General features: G+C 40.0%; 1 protein-coding gene across 1 annotated transcript in view; it reads right to left on the bottom strand.

Moving 5' to 3' along the window:
• Positions 1 to 15,591, bottom strand: part of ADSS2 (adenylosuccinate synthase 2) — a 43,970-nt gene extending 28,379 nt beyond the window's left edge. The window contains exons 1-3 of the mRNA XM_005539631.3: positions 15,305 to 15,591; positions 1,621 to 1,723; positions 781 to 849 (exon numbers count right to left, since the gene is read on the bottom strand). Of these exons, the coding sequence (XP_005539688.1) occupies positions 781 to 849; positions 1,621 to 1,723; positions 15,305 to 15,487 (355 nt within the window). The 5' untranslated portion in view covers positions 15,488 to 15,591. The remainder of the gene's footprint in view (positions 1 to 780; positions 850 to 1,620; positions 1,724 to 15,304) is intronic.
• Between the last annotated feature and the right edge of the window lie 1,155 nt (positions 15,592 to 16,746).

Raw genomic sequence — 16,746 nt, 5'->3', positions numbered from 1 at the left:
AGGGGAGAAGGCCTTTTTTCCCTTGGAGACACTGAATAAACTGTGTGTGCGCCTATGTTTGGACTGTGACTCGTTGCATGAGGTTGGGTATGGAACTTTCCACTTGTGTCATGTCTGTGTTCAAAAAGTTTCAGATTTGGGGAGCATTTTGGATTTCAGATTTTTGTATTAGAGATGTTTAAACTGGGTTTGTATTATCAAATTCCCCTCACACCCTAATGAGATGGCCAAGGTTAATGTAAACACACCTCTAAAAATCCAAGAGATCAGTAAAGGCAAGAATCCAGGACTATTTCTTTTAAGAAGATGGGCATGGATATATTGCATAAAAGCAGCATTTACTTCATTTAGAAGGAGGGCCCTAAACAATTCCCCTTACATCTGTGTAGCATGGGGGGGTAAAAAAATTCCTTTTTATCCCTGAGTTGTAGCAACAAAAGGAGAGCTCTAGACCTTTCAGAAAACAAGACTGACAGTGTGCAAACTCAGGAATTTCCTAGTTTTGCCACCCACATATTGTAATTCTAGCTACCTTAAGATAAAGTTTACAGATAACCAATGTGTAAAAAAATCAAGACTTAACATAATGACGTAAGATGTTAGTCTTCTGTTTAAAACAGTGTTTATAATAAATAAAACTTAATAACTGACATTAAAAATTTGTCTTATAGTAGCCTGCAATTTTAAAGTATAAGACAAACATGTTGTTTGCCTGGCATAAGATCCTAATAAAACTTTACAAAGAACAACTGGTTACCTAGTAGACTCATTCTTTCATACCTTTTCCTTTTTGAACATTTTTCTCTGCTTCTTCAAACAATCCAGGTAGATGAATTACCACACCATTTCCTAAAGGAAAACCAACAAATCCCAGCCGTAAGCCACTATAATTACAACTCAGACACATGTAACTTAAAGGACATTCTGATTTACCAGGGTGTTACCACAGAAATGATTCCAAGTTTTCATAGGAGTATAATTTAAATACATAATGGAACATAATATAGTGAATATTTTATGCTAGAATTATACTCAATGAAGTTGAAAATTTCTTGGAAACAAAGTGAAATATGTTTTTGAAGGAAACTATGTTAATTTTAAGCAAATGGAACATGGTCACAGTACACACTAAATCAGTATCTTTCAGGTTGGGGAATCACACCCTATCAGGTCACAAGTCAATTTAGTAGGTTGTGATAAGGATTTTTAAAAATTAAAAAGTAGAGTAGAAAAGATCAGATTGCATCATGTATTGTAAGGGTTCAAAATAAACTCATGAACCTCTCGTATTTCTTACTATGAGTCATGGTTGAAAGTATTTGGGGAAAAAAAGTATTTGGAAAACTGATTCGATGATCTAATACTTCTTTATAGAATTAAGATTGTCAGTGAGCACAAATGAATGCAAAGTAATCATTCCAAAAAGTATTACTGTTAAAACACCTTACAGTGACAAATAGCCAAAGTCAGGTATATTCCAGAAGGTATCAAGGTCAAAATTAGTAAGAGATCAATGAACCACCTGGTTAGTGAGAGATGAAATCAGTTTTGATGATAAAAAATAAATGCCATTATCAACTGGTGGGGGGAATCCCCATGCAGCTCAGTTTATATACTTACCAATGAATGCAGTGACATTTGGATTAATTATTCCACTGGGTAAGAGATGAAAATCATATTCCACAGAATCCACAACAACTGTATGGCCAGCATTATTTCCACCCTAAAATATAAGACAGGGGAAAACTAAGTTTGATGATAAACGTGACAAATAACATATCTCCTTCCAAAGTGAATTAATGACTTCCTGCCAAAAGGTCAACTTAAGAGAGTCCAAATATTTGCCACCTTTACTGATTCGTGAAAGGCTTTAAAATAGTTTGGCTGTCTCCTTTCCCCACTGTAGTACACTTGAGTGATTATTCTGAAAGAATATGGACATTGGGGAATTCAGGTTTCTGAAAGACAGAAAATCATACTCCTTCTTAAAAGACGGAAAAAAGTGAAAAAAATACATAGAGCAGTTAGTCTGTCTTTGGCTATGGAGGATTATGGCAATCTAACTAACCATGATATTCCATCTACACACAAAAAAATCTCTAAGAGAAGAGTAATCTATCCAGTTACCCTAACTTGATGTAAATATGCATATAATTCCCATCGTCTTCAGACTCTGTCAAGCAACTCTGTGACCTGAAATTTGTATTCTTACATGGACTTAACAAGAATCTCCCCCAAATATTGGTTATCCTTGGCCTCTAATTTATATACCAGTCTTTTAGGTTTGGTTAGTGACAGATCCCCAGAACCTGCTCATCTCTGGATAAAATAATATCGTGCATCAAGGAACTGCTAACACTGAGAATCATACTATAAACTCATGATGAAATTTGCTTTCTACGAAGCTTATGCAGAAATAACAAAATGGAAAAAGTCAAATTACAAAAATTAGGTACAAAGGAGACTAAATATTAAGTAACCAGATAACTTTTCTAATTTATATGTTTAAAAAACATGGAAGAAAACACAAGTTTTCACACTTGTCAGCTGATTACATATATGTTTAAACTTCTATACAACATTAACAGACTTTTAAAAGTAAACTCGGGATGTATTTGCAACAAATAAAAACTTTAACAACATCCTTCTATAACAAAAAATACCAATCAAAACTATATTGCCTGAGAATGAGGGCTGATCACGAGGCTATTTTTCTTTCATTTTTAATTTTTCTTGGTACGTAGTAGTGCATATATTTATGTGGCGCATGAGATATTTTGATACAGGCATATGAGTAATAATTATATCCGGGTAAATATGGTATCCATCAACTCAAGCATTTATCTTTTCATTGTGTTACAATCTAATTATACTCTGAGCTATTTAAAAATGTATATAATAAATTACTGTTGTAGTCCCCTGTTGTGCTGTCAAATACTACATGTATTTTTATCTAACTATATTTGTATACCCATTAACCATCTCCCCACCCCACCCCCAACTCTTACCACTACCTTTCCCAGCCTTTGGTGAACCATCCTTCTACTCTCTATCTCCATGAGTTCCATTGTTTTAATTTTTAGCTCCCACAAATAAGTGGGAACATGTGAAGTTTGTCTTTCTGTGCTTGGCTTACTTCACGTAACATGACCTCCAGTTCCATCCACGTTGTTGCAAATGACAGGAGGATTTCATTCTTTTTTTGGTTGAATAGTACTCCACTTTGTTTATGTACCACATTTTCCTTACCTGTCTGGGTAGATATCTGCCTGCTAATTATTCAAGGCTCACGGGCTTTTTAGCTAGCAGGTAATGAATCCTGCCAGAACTCAGTCCTTCCCTTCAAGGCAGCAACTTCTCTTCTGGCCCAGGGTGTGTCTAGAAATTTGTGCTGGAACTAGGGCCTGTGATGGGGAGCTCAGGACTTCCCCCAGTACCCTGTCCTACTGTGGCTGGGATCCAAATTGCAAGACCAAATCCTCCGGACTCTTCCCTCTCCTCTCCTCAAGTGGAGGGAAGGAGCCTCTCCTGGAGCTGCATGCTGTGCTGCCTGGGGTTGGGGGAACGGGGGCACAAGCACTCCCTTGGCTATCTTGGCTGGTGTCTCACTAGGTCACACGCCCCCCAAGTCCACTGGCTCCAAGTCCAGCACAACACCGGAACTTGCCCAAGAACTGCAGTCTTTGTGGCCCAGACTATCTTCCAAATTTATTTAGGACCCCAGAGCACTTTAGCATGTGCTGGCTAGGCTTGCTGGAACTCAGGTTCTGACCACGAGGATGGGCACTTCCCCTCTGGTAAGGGCTGGTCTGGCTGAGTTCTGCCCAGTGTTGCTTTCTGTTGTGACAAGGGCAGCACTGAGTTCCAATGCAAAGTCCTAGGATCACTGCATTCTCCTGCCTCCTAGCGTACAGATTCTCTCTCAGTGCCCCATGGTTGCTGGGGCTGGGGAAGGGGTGGTATCAGCAATTCAAGACTGTCTTTCCTACCCTCTTCCATGCCTCCTTCAGTGATAGGAAGTTAAAACCAGGTACCTGATTTTTGGTTCTTATGAAGGTGCTTTTTTGTGTGGGTAGTTATTAAATCTGGTGTTCCTGTGGGAGAACAATTGGTAAAGGGTTCTGTCTGACCATCTTCCCCCATTCTGCCCGATCCACAAGGTTATTTTTAACAAATTGAATATTACTACTTTTACCAAATCATCACCAATTATGAGGTCACAAAAATGCTAGAAAAATTGGCCCTGCTAAAAAAAAAAAATCTTCAAAAAGCAAGTACCTATTTACATGGTGTTTTGCACTGTATAAAGCAAAGAACTCTTTGAAGACTAAGGTATGGCATATATTTAAAATAAAAAAACTTGGCAGTGTTGGACTAAAATCTGTAAGACACACTTTGGAAAGGCACAGGCAGACAGAAACAGGGATGATGGGCAACACCTTCAGGTGACACCAAAAAGGAAACAGGTGCATTAGTTTTTATTATTTATTTTTAAATAGGAAATTCCCACATATGATACAGACACCAAATGGCACAGAAGTATGCACAGTAAAATGTGAAGCCTTTCTCATGCCCTTGCTGTAAGACAACCAGTTAGCACAAGTTTTTGGTGTCTTTCCTGAAGTGATTTTTGCATACAAAACATATGTACTGTTTTATTTTACATATACAATGCTAGCAAATTATATACAGGTGGGCAGCTTGCGTACTTCCATAACCTTGCAAAGAGAATCATCTCATTCTTTTAACAGTTGTATTTTATCCTTTTGTATATGTACATATATCATAACTTATTATACTGGTCCCATAATGAGAGGCATTCAGAGTGTTTCCAATCTTTTTTTTTTTTTTTTTTTTGAGACGGAGTCTCGCTCTGTCGCCCAGGCTGGGGTGCAGTGGCCGGATCTCAGCTCACTGCAAGCTCCGCCTCCCGGGTTTACGCCATTCTCCTGCCTCAGCCTCCCGAGTAGCTGGGACTACAGGAGCCCGCCACCTCGCCCGGCTAGTTTGTTATTTTTTAGTAGAGACGGGGTTTCACCGGGTTAGCCAGGTTGGTCTCGATCTCCTGACCTCGTGATCCCCCCGTCTCAGCCTCCCAAAGTGCTGGGATTACAGGCTTGAGCCACCGCGCCCGGCCTGTTTCCAATCTTTTGCTACTATAAACAATCTTGTAATAAACTTCCTAGTATGTATTATTATTTCACACTTGTGTAATTTTATCATCAATTCTGATAGAATCCTAGGACATATAGTATACACCAAAAGAACATTATTTATCTTAATTTAGTCTTTTAAAAATAACGTACAGGGTAATTCTTACCTGTATTTCAGTTCCTCTTGTTACAAATTACTAAGTTTAATAAATTTTTACTAAGTTGTTATAAAGTATTTGGTAATTTTGAGACAACAAATAAGGTATTATTATCAAAGCCAAATCAGGTTTTTTTTAGAGATGGGGTCTCACTATAGCCCAAGTAGGCCTTGAATTCCTGGGCTCAAGCAATCCTCCTGTCTCAGCCTCCTGAGTCCCTGAGACTACATGTGCATGCCACCCTGTCCAGCTACAATCAGTTTATTTTTTTAAAACCAGTTTTTAGGCCGGGCACGGTGGCTCACGCCTGTAATCACAGCACTTTGGGAGGCCGAGGCAGGTGGATCACGAGGTCAGGCAATTGAGACTGTCCTGGCTAACATGATGAAACCCTGTCTCTACTAAAAATATAAAAAATTAGCCGGGGTGGTGGTGCACACCTGTAGTCCCAACTACTCAGGAGGCTGAGGCACGAGAATGGCGTGAACCCGGGAGGTGGAGCTTGCAGTGAGCCGAGATCGCGCCACTGCACTCCAGCCTGGGCGACAGAGCAAGACTCTGTCTCAAAAAAATCCCCCAAAAAACAAGTTTTTAAAATTTCATCATTTGCTCAAGGTTAAAAATAAACTACTCTAATTTTTGGAGTAGACCCTTAAAGTAAGTCTCCTAATTTACATAAAATTACTTTTATAGATATATTAATATAATCATTTGATGAATTATTATTTGACAATTATTACTGGCAGTGCATGACAATGTTCTTTTTGTGCAACAAAAGCTTACTCTCTTAGCTAATATTTTACCAAGACAGGTAGTAATGATGGAATTAACCATAATAAAGAGGCAATGGTTGCTCTAGACACACACACACACACACACACACACACACACACACACACACACACACATAATTTTTTAGGCAGATGGTTGTGATGGATGACTTTAGAAGGAAAAATTGGCTTAACTCCTTAAGTTTGTCCAAGTTTATAGGTAATGCAAGCTGGAAAGTTCAGCAGTAAAAGACTTAAAGTCACACGGTGGTATAAAGTTTGCTCATCCAAATATTAGTTATTGAAAAATATCAACATTTTTCAATAACCAGTATTACATTGATTATTATATGGTTTAAATATCATTTAAATTGTTTCAGTGTGTAAATATGGTTAAATATACCCAGAAAAACCCTAGATTACCCTACGTAGGATTTAGAGGAAAATATCTAAGTCTTATTTCTATTTGGTCACTAGTGCTCTGGGGGGCAGTTGGGGCATAACTTTTAATCTCGAAACATACACTATGCAGAAGGGTCTTGAGGTGAACTGAGAAGGAGCTGCTCATAAGGAGTTTCTTGATGAGGTAATCCATATACGAAACAAGTTTTAGTATACTGTATTTTATAAAATGCAACAGACAAAGCTTCAAATTTAAAGTGCCTATTTGGATGCCAAACCTAAAATATTCAGATTATCCACCTTGGGACTTCAGGCAATTGTCCTCAAACAGAGATTACACTGGTCCAAGGAGAGGTCACGTATTAGCAGACAGCAAAACAAAGAATTTCAAATATGAGTACCACAACCAAAACCAGTTTCAAATACGAGCACCCCTCAGTCTCCCACCCACATATTATAAGGGCAGATGGAGCTGCTCCTACATGGGCCCATGGGCAACTCCATGTAGTATGTGCCAGGATGAGCAACAGCAAGGATGTGTTTGATTAATCATGTTCCATGATTCTCCCGGGTAGCACTGGGGAGGCCAGATAGTACCAAATAAATGATGGGAGATATTTTGTTGTTGTTGTTCTACTTCTAATGGAAACATACAATTTCCTTTTCAATCCCAATTTTCCACAAACCAAGCTTGATCAGTTATCTTCCACAAAAGTATGAATCTTATGATCACATGAACAGTTACACTAATTACCTCCTGCTTCTTTGTCAAACTCCCATAACACTTATGATCCCAGTCACTCTTGTAGCATTTAACAAATACTTTCCATTACCATAGCTGTATATTCTATACTACTTAAAAAAAAATAGAATATGTTCAATTAATAGTTATATAAACAAAGGGCTGTGGAATCTCAACGTTGTTTCTGGATCAATTACATCCAACAGGGAAAATATTTAGTAATAAATCTCAAATATAATTTTTTGAACTTTTTTTTTTCCTAGAAATAAGTCATATTTCTGAGTTGGTAAAATGCTTTTCTGAACATACATTTTTGGTATCTGCCACAGTTAACCAAATGTCTGTCCATTTTTGTGTAGCCTTTATACAGTACAGATTTCACTGACATCATCCTTGCATCTGAGTATTAAAAACAGTTGACATTGTTCTTTTCAGTCCTCACAACATCCCTATGAAGTAGGTGGTACTGACTCCATTCCACAGATGGGGAGGCCTAGGCACAGAAAGGTACGTGGCTCCTCACAAGCCACGTGGCAGGGAGGCAGGGAAGGAGGGAGGGAGGCAGAGTGGCAGAGTGGCTCTCCAGCCACGTGCTAACACCGCCTTCACATTCACACTTCCATCAGTGCCACAACACTGCAAGGCAGGCTTTCATGTTGAGGCCAATTTTTAAACCATTTTAATTCTGAAATATACCCCTCTCCAACCCCCCAAGAAACAAAAAACAGCATAAGTCCACAAGTAGCTATGCGGCAGGTTTCTTTGAGGAAAAGCACAAGCTTATAATGCCTTATATGATGCTCTTATATTAAATATCAAGAATAAATGCACGTTAATTTTATTAGGGTGAACAATATATGAAAGAAAATTCAATTGCGGTCATAAAACATCCCCTAATATAATATATATTTTATCAATTTTCTTTGACTGTTATTCTTACATTAAGATTAAATACAAAGAAAATATTAAATAAGCTTCTTAATTACCAGGAAAAAATGTATCTCATCACAGAGCTATGAAATAAACTGGAACATCATGACAGAAACAAAAACCAGGACTAAAATTCTATGCTCTCAAAGCTGAAAAGCAAAGTTTCAGGTGTATGCTTTTAGTTTTTACAATCAATACATAGCTGATTTTCATTATTTTAATTAAGGTTAAAATAATACAAACCAATTTAACTCTATTTTTTCTTCCAGAAAAGCACTACAGGTCAATAGCATATTAGACTGTTGGAAAATAATTTACAAATAGGAACAATCCAGAACAAATGCTTCCTCGTACCTTATTTTCCCATACAAAATTAACTCCAGGTTACTTAGAGCTTTCGCATGCTCAGTCCCCCTCCTTTTCCCTTACTTGTAAATCATAGGAATCATCTCCCCAGCCACAGCAAACTGATCCAGGCAGGGAAACATGTTTCAACCTGAGCCAGTCAGCTCCTCCCCCTTGGGAATCTGAATTTGAGTACTGAGGAGGAAAGCAGTAGCAGTCTGAGACGCCTGTCACCTACGGGAAGCATCCTAAAGAAACAGGCTGCCAGTTCTAGCTGCTGAGATTCCAGGTGCAGCCTTCATCTCAGGCCACCATCCTGCTCTTCCTTTAAACAAATCTCCATTTTGCTTGAGTTAGTTTCTTTCCATTGCTTGCAAACAAAGAACACAAACGGTTCACAAAACAAACTTACTACAACATAGTATATATACCCCTTGCTGAGTTTACATCTTGTACTAGTAAAACTGAATATTAAAATGATTAATTGCTAGATATTAATAACATTTTATGCTGTCAAGGACAACACTTTAAAGCATTACTGCAGGATATAGGAATGATATAACAGTATTTAGTTATTTTGCAACTGTTCTCGTTTTCCATGCATTCCTTTTCTTCCTAATTTGATGTTAAGTTTACAGAAGTCGGAAAGACAAGTGTTTTGAATGTTCTTTCCATGACTCCTCAGAACCAGAGGCTGTCAAATCCAATTATAGAATAAAATTTTGGATCAGGAAATGCTAATATGTATAAGCTTCTAGCTAAGAAGCTCCAAAGGTCCAGGGGAGGTTAAAAAAAAAAAAAAAAGGTTGGAAAGGAATTAAATGATATTAGTCTACAAAAGTGACTTTTGATTCTTAACTTGGTTTTGCTACTGGGCCTTCTCCTTCCCCAAATCACTCCTTTCTTCACTCCTGCAAATATAATTTTTTGAACTTTTTTTTTTCTTAGAAATAAGTCATATTTCTGAGTTGATAAAATGCTTTTCTGAACATAAATTTTTGGTATCTGTGTGGTAGAGAGATGAAGGCAGTGAATGATCCTCAGTGTTGTAGACCTGAAACAATGGTCTCTTTTCCAGAATACAGGCCCAAGTGTCAAGGGCTAACAACTTCATGCACAAAGCCCAGAGGCATTTTTCTGGCTACTTAGTTAGGCCTCTGTGTCTTATCTTTGTCCCTTTGCTTTGAATACATGAAAACAACATACTGTAATCACAGAGCTCAAAATGAACATCAGGAAGTCAGTGACCACTATGGATTACAGTAGACAGCAGCAATGTCTCAGATCCCGTGCCCCTAAACTATTTCAGCAACTGAAAAGGGGTTGCTACTTTTCTGTTTAGTCTTCAAGCTTCTTAAGAGCCTAAAAATCTTTGGAGTCAATGCTTATTATCTATGCTGCTTTCAGGGTAAAGATTGTAAGATCTGTATCTCCTCCTTTCCAGACAAAACATGTTACCATTCACCAAAACTAAAGCACTTATCAATCCACAGCAATAGTTATAAATGAAGATTGTTCTTTCACGAAAGCATTCACATAACTGCAATTAGCTTATGATTCCAAAGTAGAGCAGGTTAAGTTACTACCAGCAAGTTGATCAAATTTAACTACTCATCAGTAACCAGACACACTAGATAGGAAGAGAAAAAAATATACAGTGTATCTTAATTTCTTTTTAGCAAAGATATCCAAGCTCAGTTATCCATTAAAGGTTTAAAAGTATCCACTTTACTTTGCATGATTATAGTTACCTTCTAGTTTCATACACACGTCACAAATGATGAAAACCTCAGATACCTTATATTTTAGACCTTACATTACCATTATGAAATAACTTCTCACAATGAAAGTGGAAGGAGGCATTGCCTGAGAGGATCTTAGGTTCCTAATTAAGAAGCTTTAGACTCTGGCTACCAAACTCTAATATTCTTTCACACTCACCAAACCAGGGTCATAGCTGAGAGCATAAGACATCCAACCAAAAGTGTATAAACCAATGATATCACACAGCTCTTTGTGAATGTTTGATAAAAATTCACCTAAATACATTCATGAAAATATTTTCTTAAAAACACACTGAAATTAAACTAGAGATTTCAAGTCAAAAAAGTTTTCTAATAAAATTCTTCCTTTAAAAAAGATGTTAAACCTTAATATAGACAAAAATCTCATTTTCAGAAATCTCATGGAGCCTCTTTTTTAAAAAGAATTTTATTATGTGAATCAAATATAAATTTTGGTTCAATGTAAAGAACTATCCCATCCCAGAGCCAGAGTAGCCACAGGAACTCCCCGCTTCATTTATTGTTCTTTTCATTGCTTTCAGTAGGCAATACTGAATGTTGATGTTTCTGTTGATAAAAGTATAATAGTCACCAATTTTTATTTATCATTATTTAGTCCACACTAATCTTCGGTGTCAACATCTGACACAGTCCCTGAGAGGTAAGACAGCTGGATTCGTATCCAGTTACAGCAAGAAAGCTACTAAGTACATATCAATGTATTGGTTCATTCTAGATTTGCTCTAGGCAACAGTTTTTCTTAGAGATACTTGAAAATATCCAACAAACCCATCCATTCCTACCAAAGTTAAAGAAACAGAATAATTTTGATCAGACACCACTGAGATGGTCTCATATACATATAAAAACTCATGCCTCAAAAGCAGAGCTGACAGGATACTATATTTACTAACTGAAATAGCAACCTAGGACATCCTCATTGACTGAACATTGAGATTTACTGTCCTCAGCGGAGAAAAGCTAGTTATTAGAACCCTACATGGCATTCAATTGAAATAGTTCAGGAGATACATGAAAAAGAGATAAATATCAGTTACCTATTTTCTCCTAGAAACAAGAAATAAGATTTTAATATAAACAAAGCCTTTGAATGGTACAATGTAAAACATTCCAGCTAAAAAACTAAGCAACAAATGTTAATCCAAGGAATGCTAGGAATTCCACCTTAAATGTATGTCACCAGTCAATTAAATTGTCCAGAGAGATGTTAAAACAATTACAAGAAAGGGTTACTATTACTTATTTCAAATAAATTTCTAGGGGTGATCTTGCCACCCAGAATACACTGGTTGAGTATTTCCCTTCTGCTTCATATAGTATTAGGCGCTACAGAACAAAAAAACGAAGTCCCCCTTTTGAGAAAATTTACATTCTGGTAGAGAAACCACAGTAACCAAACAGAACAAGATTTAACCAAGTATAGTATAACAGACATTGGTAAATACTTATATACTAGGGAAATGCTATAAATGATACAAAAAGAATCAGAAAATGGAAATAGCAATTGTTATAAACCTGGAAGAATGGCTTACCTTAAATGCTAATTACCTACTATCCTGGCAGATCATTTTAGCTGTACAAGGTCAAGGCATTAAATAATACTAACATTTTCTTTTAAATTACCTTTCACCTTTTATTTCAAGGAGAAAGTCTCAGTTTGCTGCTGGTATGTCTTTTATGCTTCTTTAACACTTACTAATAGTGGTTTCAGATCTTCAGCAGATACTTGTATCTAGCTAGAAAATAGTAGTATTTTTTCAGTATGTTTATTTTTACAGCAAGCTTTTAAAAACATATATCAAGTGATAGGGTCTGCCTTCCCTTATAACTAACTTTAGTATTTTCTTTTTGTATTGGCTTTAAAGCCTTGGAGAGAAAACACAGGGAATACTGCTCTAGCCTTTCCTGATCACAGGCAACTTCGTGTGTGTCATTATAACCAAGACCACCAAACTTACTTTCCTCAAAAACAATGAATAAGCCTTTGCTTAAAGCCTGGTATAAACTACTACAGTTAAGAAGTTTCTGTAGTTTCTACTCAGCAAAATAAAGAAACCAAAGCACAGTATTTTACTTTGAGAGAATTTGGGAAAAAACAGTATTAGACTTCCTTCTGTGATGCCAGAAAGGGACCTTTTTGGTCCCATACTTTAATCCCTTGAAACACTTAGGCTAGTACCTTTCTCCATCCCGACCTTCTCAATATTTTTGCTTACACAGCAGTTGTCCCCCAGATTGTGAGCTCCTTGTAGGCACAATCCCTGCCTTTTTCAGATTTTTGACTCCCAGGCTAAGTGATCCCCTGAAGATACTCAGTGTTTACTAGATGAATGACCTGTACCCAGGGTTGGGCCTCTATTTAATTCTTCTCTCTTCTTCTTAAAATAAATATTGATTTAAAATTAAGGCATCAGTAGTGGCTGTCCTTTGATGTAAGTGCTACATATTTACGGATCTGGGGAACCTACCAAGTTATAAATAACTTCCCATAAATCCTGAATCTGAACAACACAGGCCTTAAGCGCTGTAAGAGTGAAAATGCCATTGGGTTTGCATCTAGTGTTTCCAAAAAGGCATTTTATATATTAAAATTTATCATTAAATGCAATGCCAGTTTTTCTTTTTAAAACTATATTTTATGTTGGGAGAAAGTCCTTATGATTCTACTGGTGAAATATGGATACATTATGTGTACATCATTTCTGGAGAAACAGTGCTGAATAAATTTTGAACTCATGACATCAATATGGCAGAATATATTAAACTCTAACAAAGGACATGTTTTCACTAACACACAAAACTTAAGACATCAGACAAGGCAATCCAAGCTCACAATGTCTTACTGTTGATTTTTTCCAGCTCTCTATACACACTCAGTAAGAACTCCAACATTCCAATTTTAAAACCTAGGAGAACTTCATTAAGTAGATGCCAGCTTACTAGGGCTAACCAAATAATACAAAGTTACCAAGGTAAATCACAAAAGAGATAATGCTTAAATCTATTCATTACTCATCTATTTTTTGCTAACAAGACTAATAAAGAATCCTAATGATACACTCTTAAAAGGCACTAGAAGAACATAAGGATTCTATAAGGAAGGTAGTTAGGTCAAAAATATATAGATGAGGGAAGTCTGCCTAACAGGGCCCCTCATTTGTTTCTCCACTATCTTCAGGTAACATTTTAAAGCCAAACTTAGTTCCTTCTCAATCACTTCTCTAGACTTTCCAAGGGCATCAGATCAGGTCGGTCCACGACTTCAAGACTACTTTCTTGGTAACATTAGTAACACCTTCTCCAAGCTACAAACTACTTCTAATATTTCTCGATAGAATATTAAATTGAGAATCCTTTAGAATAAATACCATAATGGTTGTGTTCTCCAAACCTTCTTACAACCCATAGTGTAGCTCAACCTGAGCTACTTCCACGTAAAGATTTCAAGATGTCAGTGAAGGAGACACACAGGCCTCCGCCTCTCTCCGCTTCTAGACAGCAAGAAAGTTCGGCGTTCTGGTGCGTCTTCCCCACAGCATGACCAGATCTGAATGTAAGACAAAAGGTAGGTAAAGGCTGGATTTCTGGAGTATTTCCTAAGAAAGTGTGGGGCAGGAATTCAATGGCAACACCCTCCAGAGTGCTAAGGTACAAAGTGTGTTGCCAGAGGGGTGGAGAAGTAATAGGCTGGAAGGGAAGGAGGGAGAGAGAGGTGGTAGTGACGGTTTCCTAAGAGGCAATTAGTGTAACAGCTATTTCAGAATGGACAGGGTGGATTTCTGCATGAAAACAAAACAAAATGAAACAAGGTAAATCAGAGAATATTTGCAGTATTTGCATTTAGCTCTTCTATATACCTGTGATTTCACTGTTTCTGCATGCTCAGAATGGTATTCAAGGGGGCCTATGACTTACTAGAACATATACAACATGGCACCATCATATCATGCCATGTATGTTCAAAAACAAATACTCTTGCAACCTAAACAGACAGCAGTTAACTTCAAATATTAAATTATGCTTTGTTTTGAACGTGGTTATTACTCATCTACTTAGAATTTTGAAGCTGGAGAGAGTTATCTGAGAGCCTTTACAAAGGCCTCCCCTGTATGTTGGTTCAAAGGAAACGACAAATAGGAAGAAAGCTTACATCGAAAACCACGTGTCTCCCGTTAGAAGTTCATTACCACCTTGTTTTCCGAAAGTGCACTTTCGATGTCACCTTGGCAATGCAAATATTTATTTCTAAAGACTCAATTTGATATCCATGTATTTACTTTTTTTCAACAGAGAAGGGATTCCTTCCTCTGGGACCAACTAGTAAAAGTACTTTCTCCTTAACTTTAAGGTACGGAGCACATTGTAAAAACAAAAACAAGAAACTCAGGGCCCTAAAACAACAGTCCAAAGCCCAGAGGTGGGTGGGTTTGGATGTCAACAAAGTGGACCAGAGGAAGCAAAACACTGCATGCCACAGTCCTGCAGACGGGGGATCGGCGACTCTGGGTTTCAGGACATTTCGAAACAATCCACTCCCACTCCGCCGCCCTGGGCGGGGTGGGGGGCGGTGATGGGGGGACTCTGCCGTCGCGCCGGGTCTCCGCCCGCAGTCGGAAGAGTTGGGAGCAGGCCTCGGGCGGTAGCTCCTCAAACTCGGACCGCATCCCACCTCCACCCTGGCCTCAGTCCCGGGGCGGAGCACCAGTCCCCAGACGCCAAACTGCAAGTCCCCAGGCATCGCGCATCTCTCAAAGGCTCCCCGCCAGCCCACCTTTTCCTCCAGAACCACCCCAAGTTTCACCCGACGCTCCAGGTCAGGGGTCCCCGACCTCCCGCCATTTCTCCACGTCGCCGCAGCTCAGGACAGGAGGAGAGAGCCTCAAGGTGACACCTCATTTTGGCCAGTGGATCCGGGTCCTGGGTCCGAGTTCCTGGGCACCAGGTGCCAGGCAGCCCGAGCTCCCGGGCCCAGCCTCCCGTGAGAGGCCCGTCGCCTCACCTGGCAGCGGCACACGATGTCGGCATCCTGCGCCAACAGATCCACCACCTTCCCTTTGCCTTCGTCGCCCCACTGCGCACCGAGCACCACCGTCACCCGGTTTCCTCCGGGCCGCGCCCTGGGGCGGCCGCAATCGCCGTTGGGCAGGGAGGATGTCGCCGGGTAGGTCTTGGCTAACGCCATGGCTCCGGTGACGCGAGGAGAGCCCGAAGGAGAGGCGGCAGCCGAGGAGTGAACGAACCGAACTGCTCTGCGGCCGCCAGCCACATGCGGAGGAAGAAGGAGCCAGAGGCCGGCCCCGCCCCCGCCCCGCCGGGCCGCCACCCTCCAGCCAGTCCCCGCCCCGCTCTCCGCCACAGCCCGCTCAATGGGGGACCATGACTGCCCCGCGCAGGCCGGCCTCGGCAGCACCGCCCGCAGGAAGAGGCCGTGGTGGCGGCAACCGCCACCACCCCGGGCCGAGGCCACGCCCCTTCCGCGGCCACGCCCCTTCCGCGGCCACGCCCCTTCCGCGGCCTGGCGCGCCACTCCTGTGCGAACCTCGCGAGCGGAAAAGGTCAGGGGCGGGGCTTCGAGAGCGCTTCTCCTTCAGCACCCCGCCTACCCGCTCTACCTCTCGCTTTCAAACTGGAGAGGCGCGGAGGCGCGTGTGGAGCGTCGGACTACAATTCCCAGCACGCAACGCTCTGGGCTGCGGCGGCGTATTCTGGGGCCACTGTGTCTGCCATCTGCAGGTTTGTCTGGATTTGTCTTTATTAAGGAATGAACGTGTACAAAATACAAAGTGTGGAATTTCTCAGTACAAACAGCATAAAATCGGAACGTGTAAGTGTAGAATTGGAAATTGAAAGTCTGGAAGTAACAGAGATGGGGACAGGGATCAAATAAGACAAAATTCAAGGCCGGGCGCGGTGGCTCAAGCCTGTAATCCCAGCACTTTGGGAGGCCCAGACGGGCGGATCACGAGGTCAGGAGATCGAGACCATCCTGGCTAACACGGTGAAACCCCGTCTCTACTAAAAAAATACAAAAAAACTAGCTGGGCGAGGTGGCGGCACCTGTAGTCCCAGCTACTCGGGAGGCTGAGGCAAGAGAATGGCGGGAACCCGGGAGGCGGAGCTTGCAGTGAGCTGAGATCCGGCCACTGCACTCCAGCCTGGGCGACAGAGCGAGACAACGTCTCAAAAAAAAAAAAAGACAAAATTCAACAGTAAGGCGATAAGGTAAAGGACATGAGATCTGAAATCAATAAATCAAGTAAAGTCCTAATTCTCATTTTACACAGTAATAACAAAGGCTCAGAGAGGAGGAGTGGATTACCTGTCATATATAGTACATATATGCAGATACTGTCATGCACTTCTTTTCTTTTTTTAAATCCCCACAACCATATAAGGTAGGTGATCCTCTATTATCCTTATTTTACAGGATTTGAAAGCTAG

The sequence above is a fragment of the Macaca fascicularis genome, chromosome 1 (assembly GCF_037993035.2).
Source record: "Macaca fascicularis isolate 582-1 chromosome 1, T2T-MFA8v1.1".
Lineage (NCBI taxonomy): Eukaryota > Metazoa > Chordata > Mammalia > Primates > Cercopithecidae > Macaca > Macaca fascicularis.
Note: the sequence above shows the minus strand (reverse complement) of the source record. Positions and strands in the feature narration are given on the sequence as shown.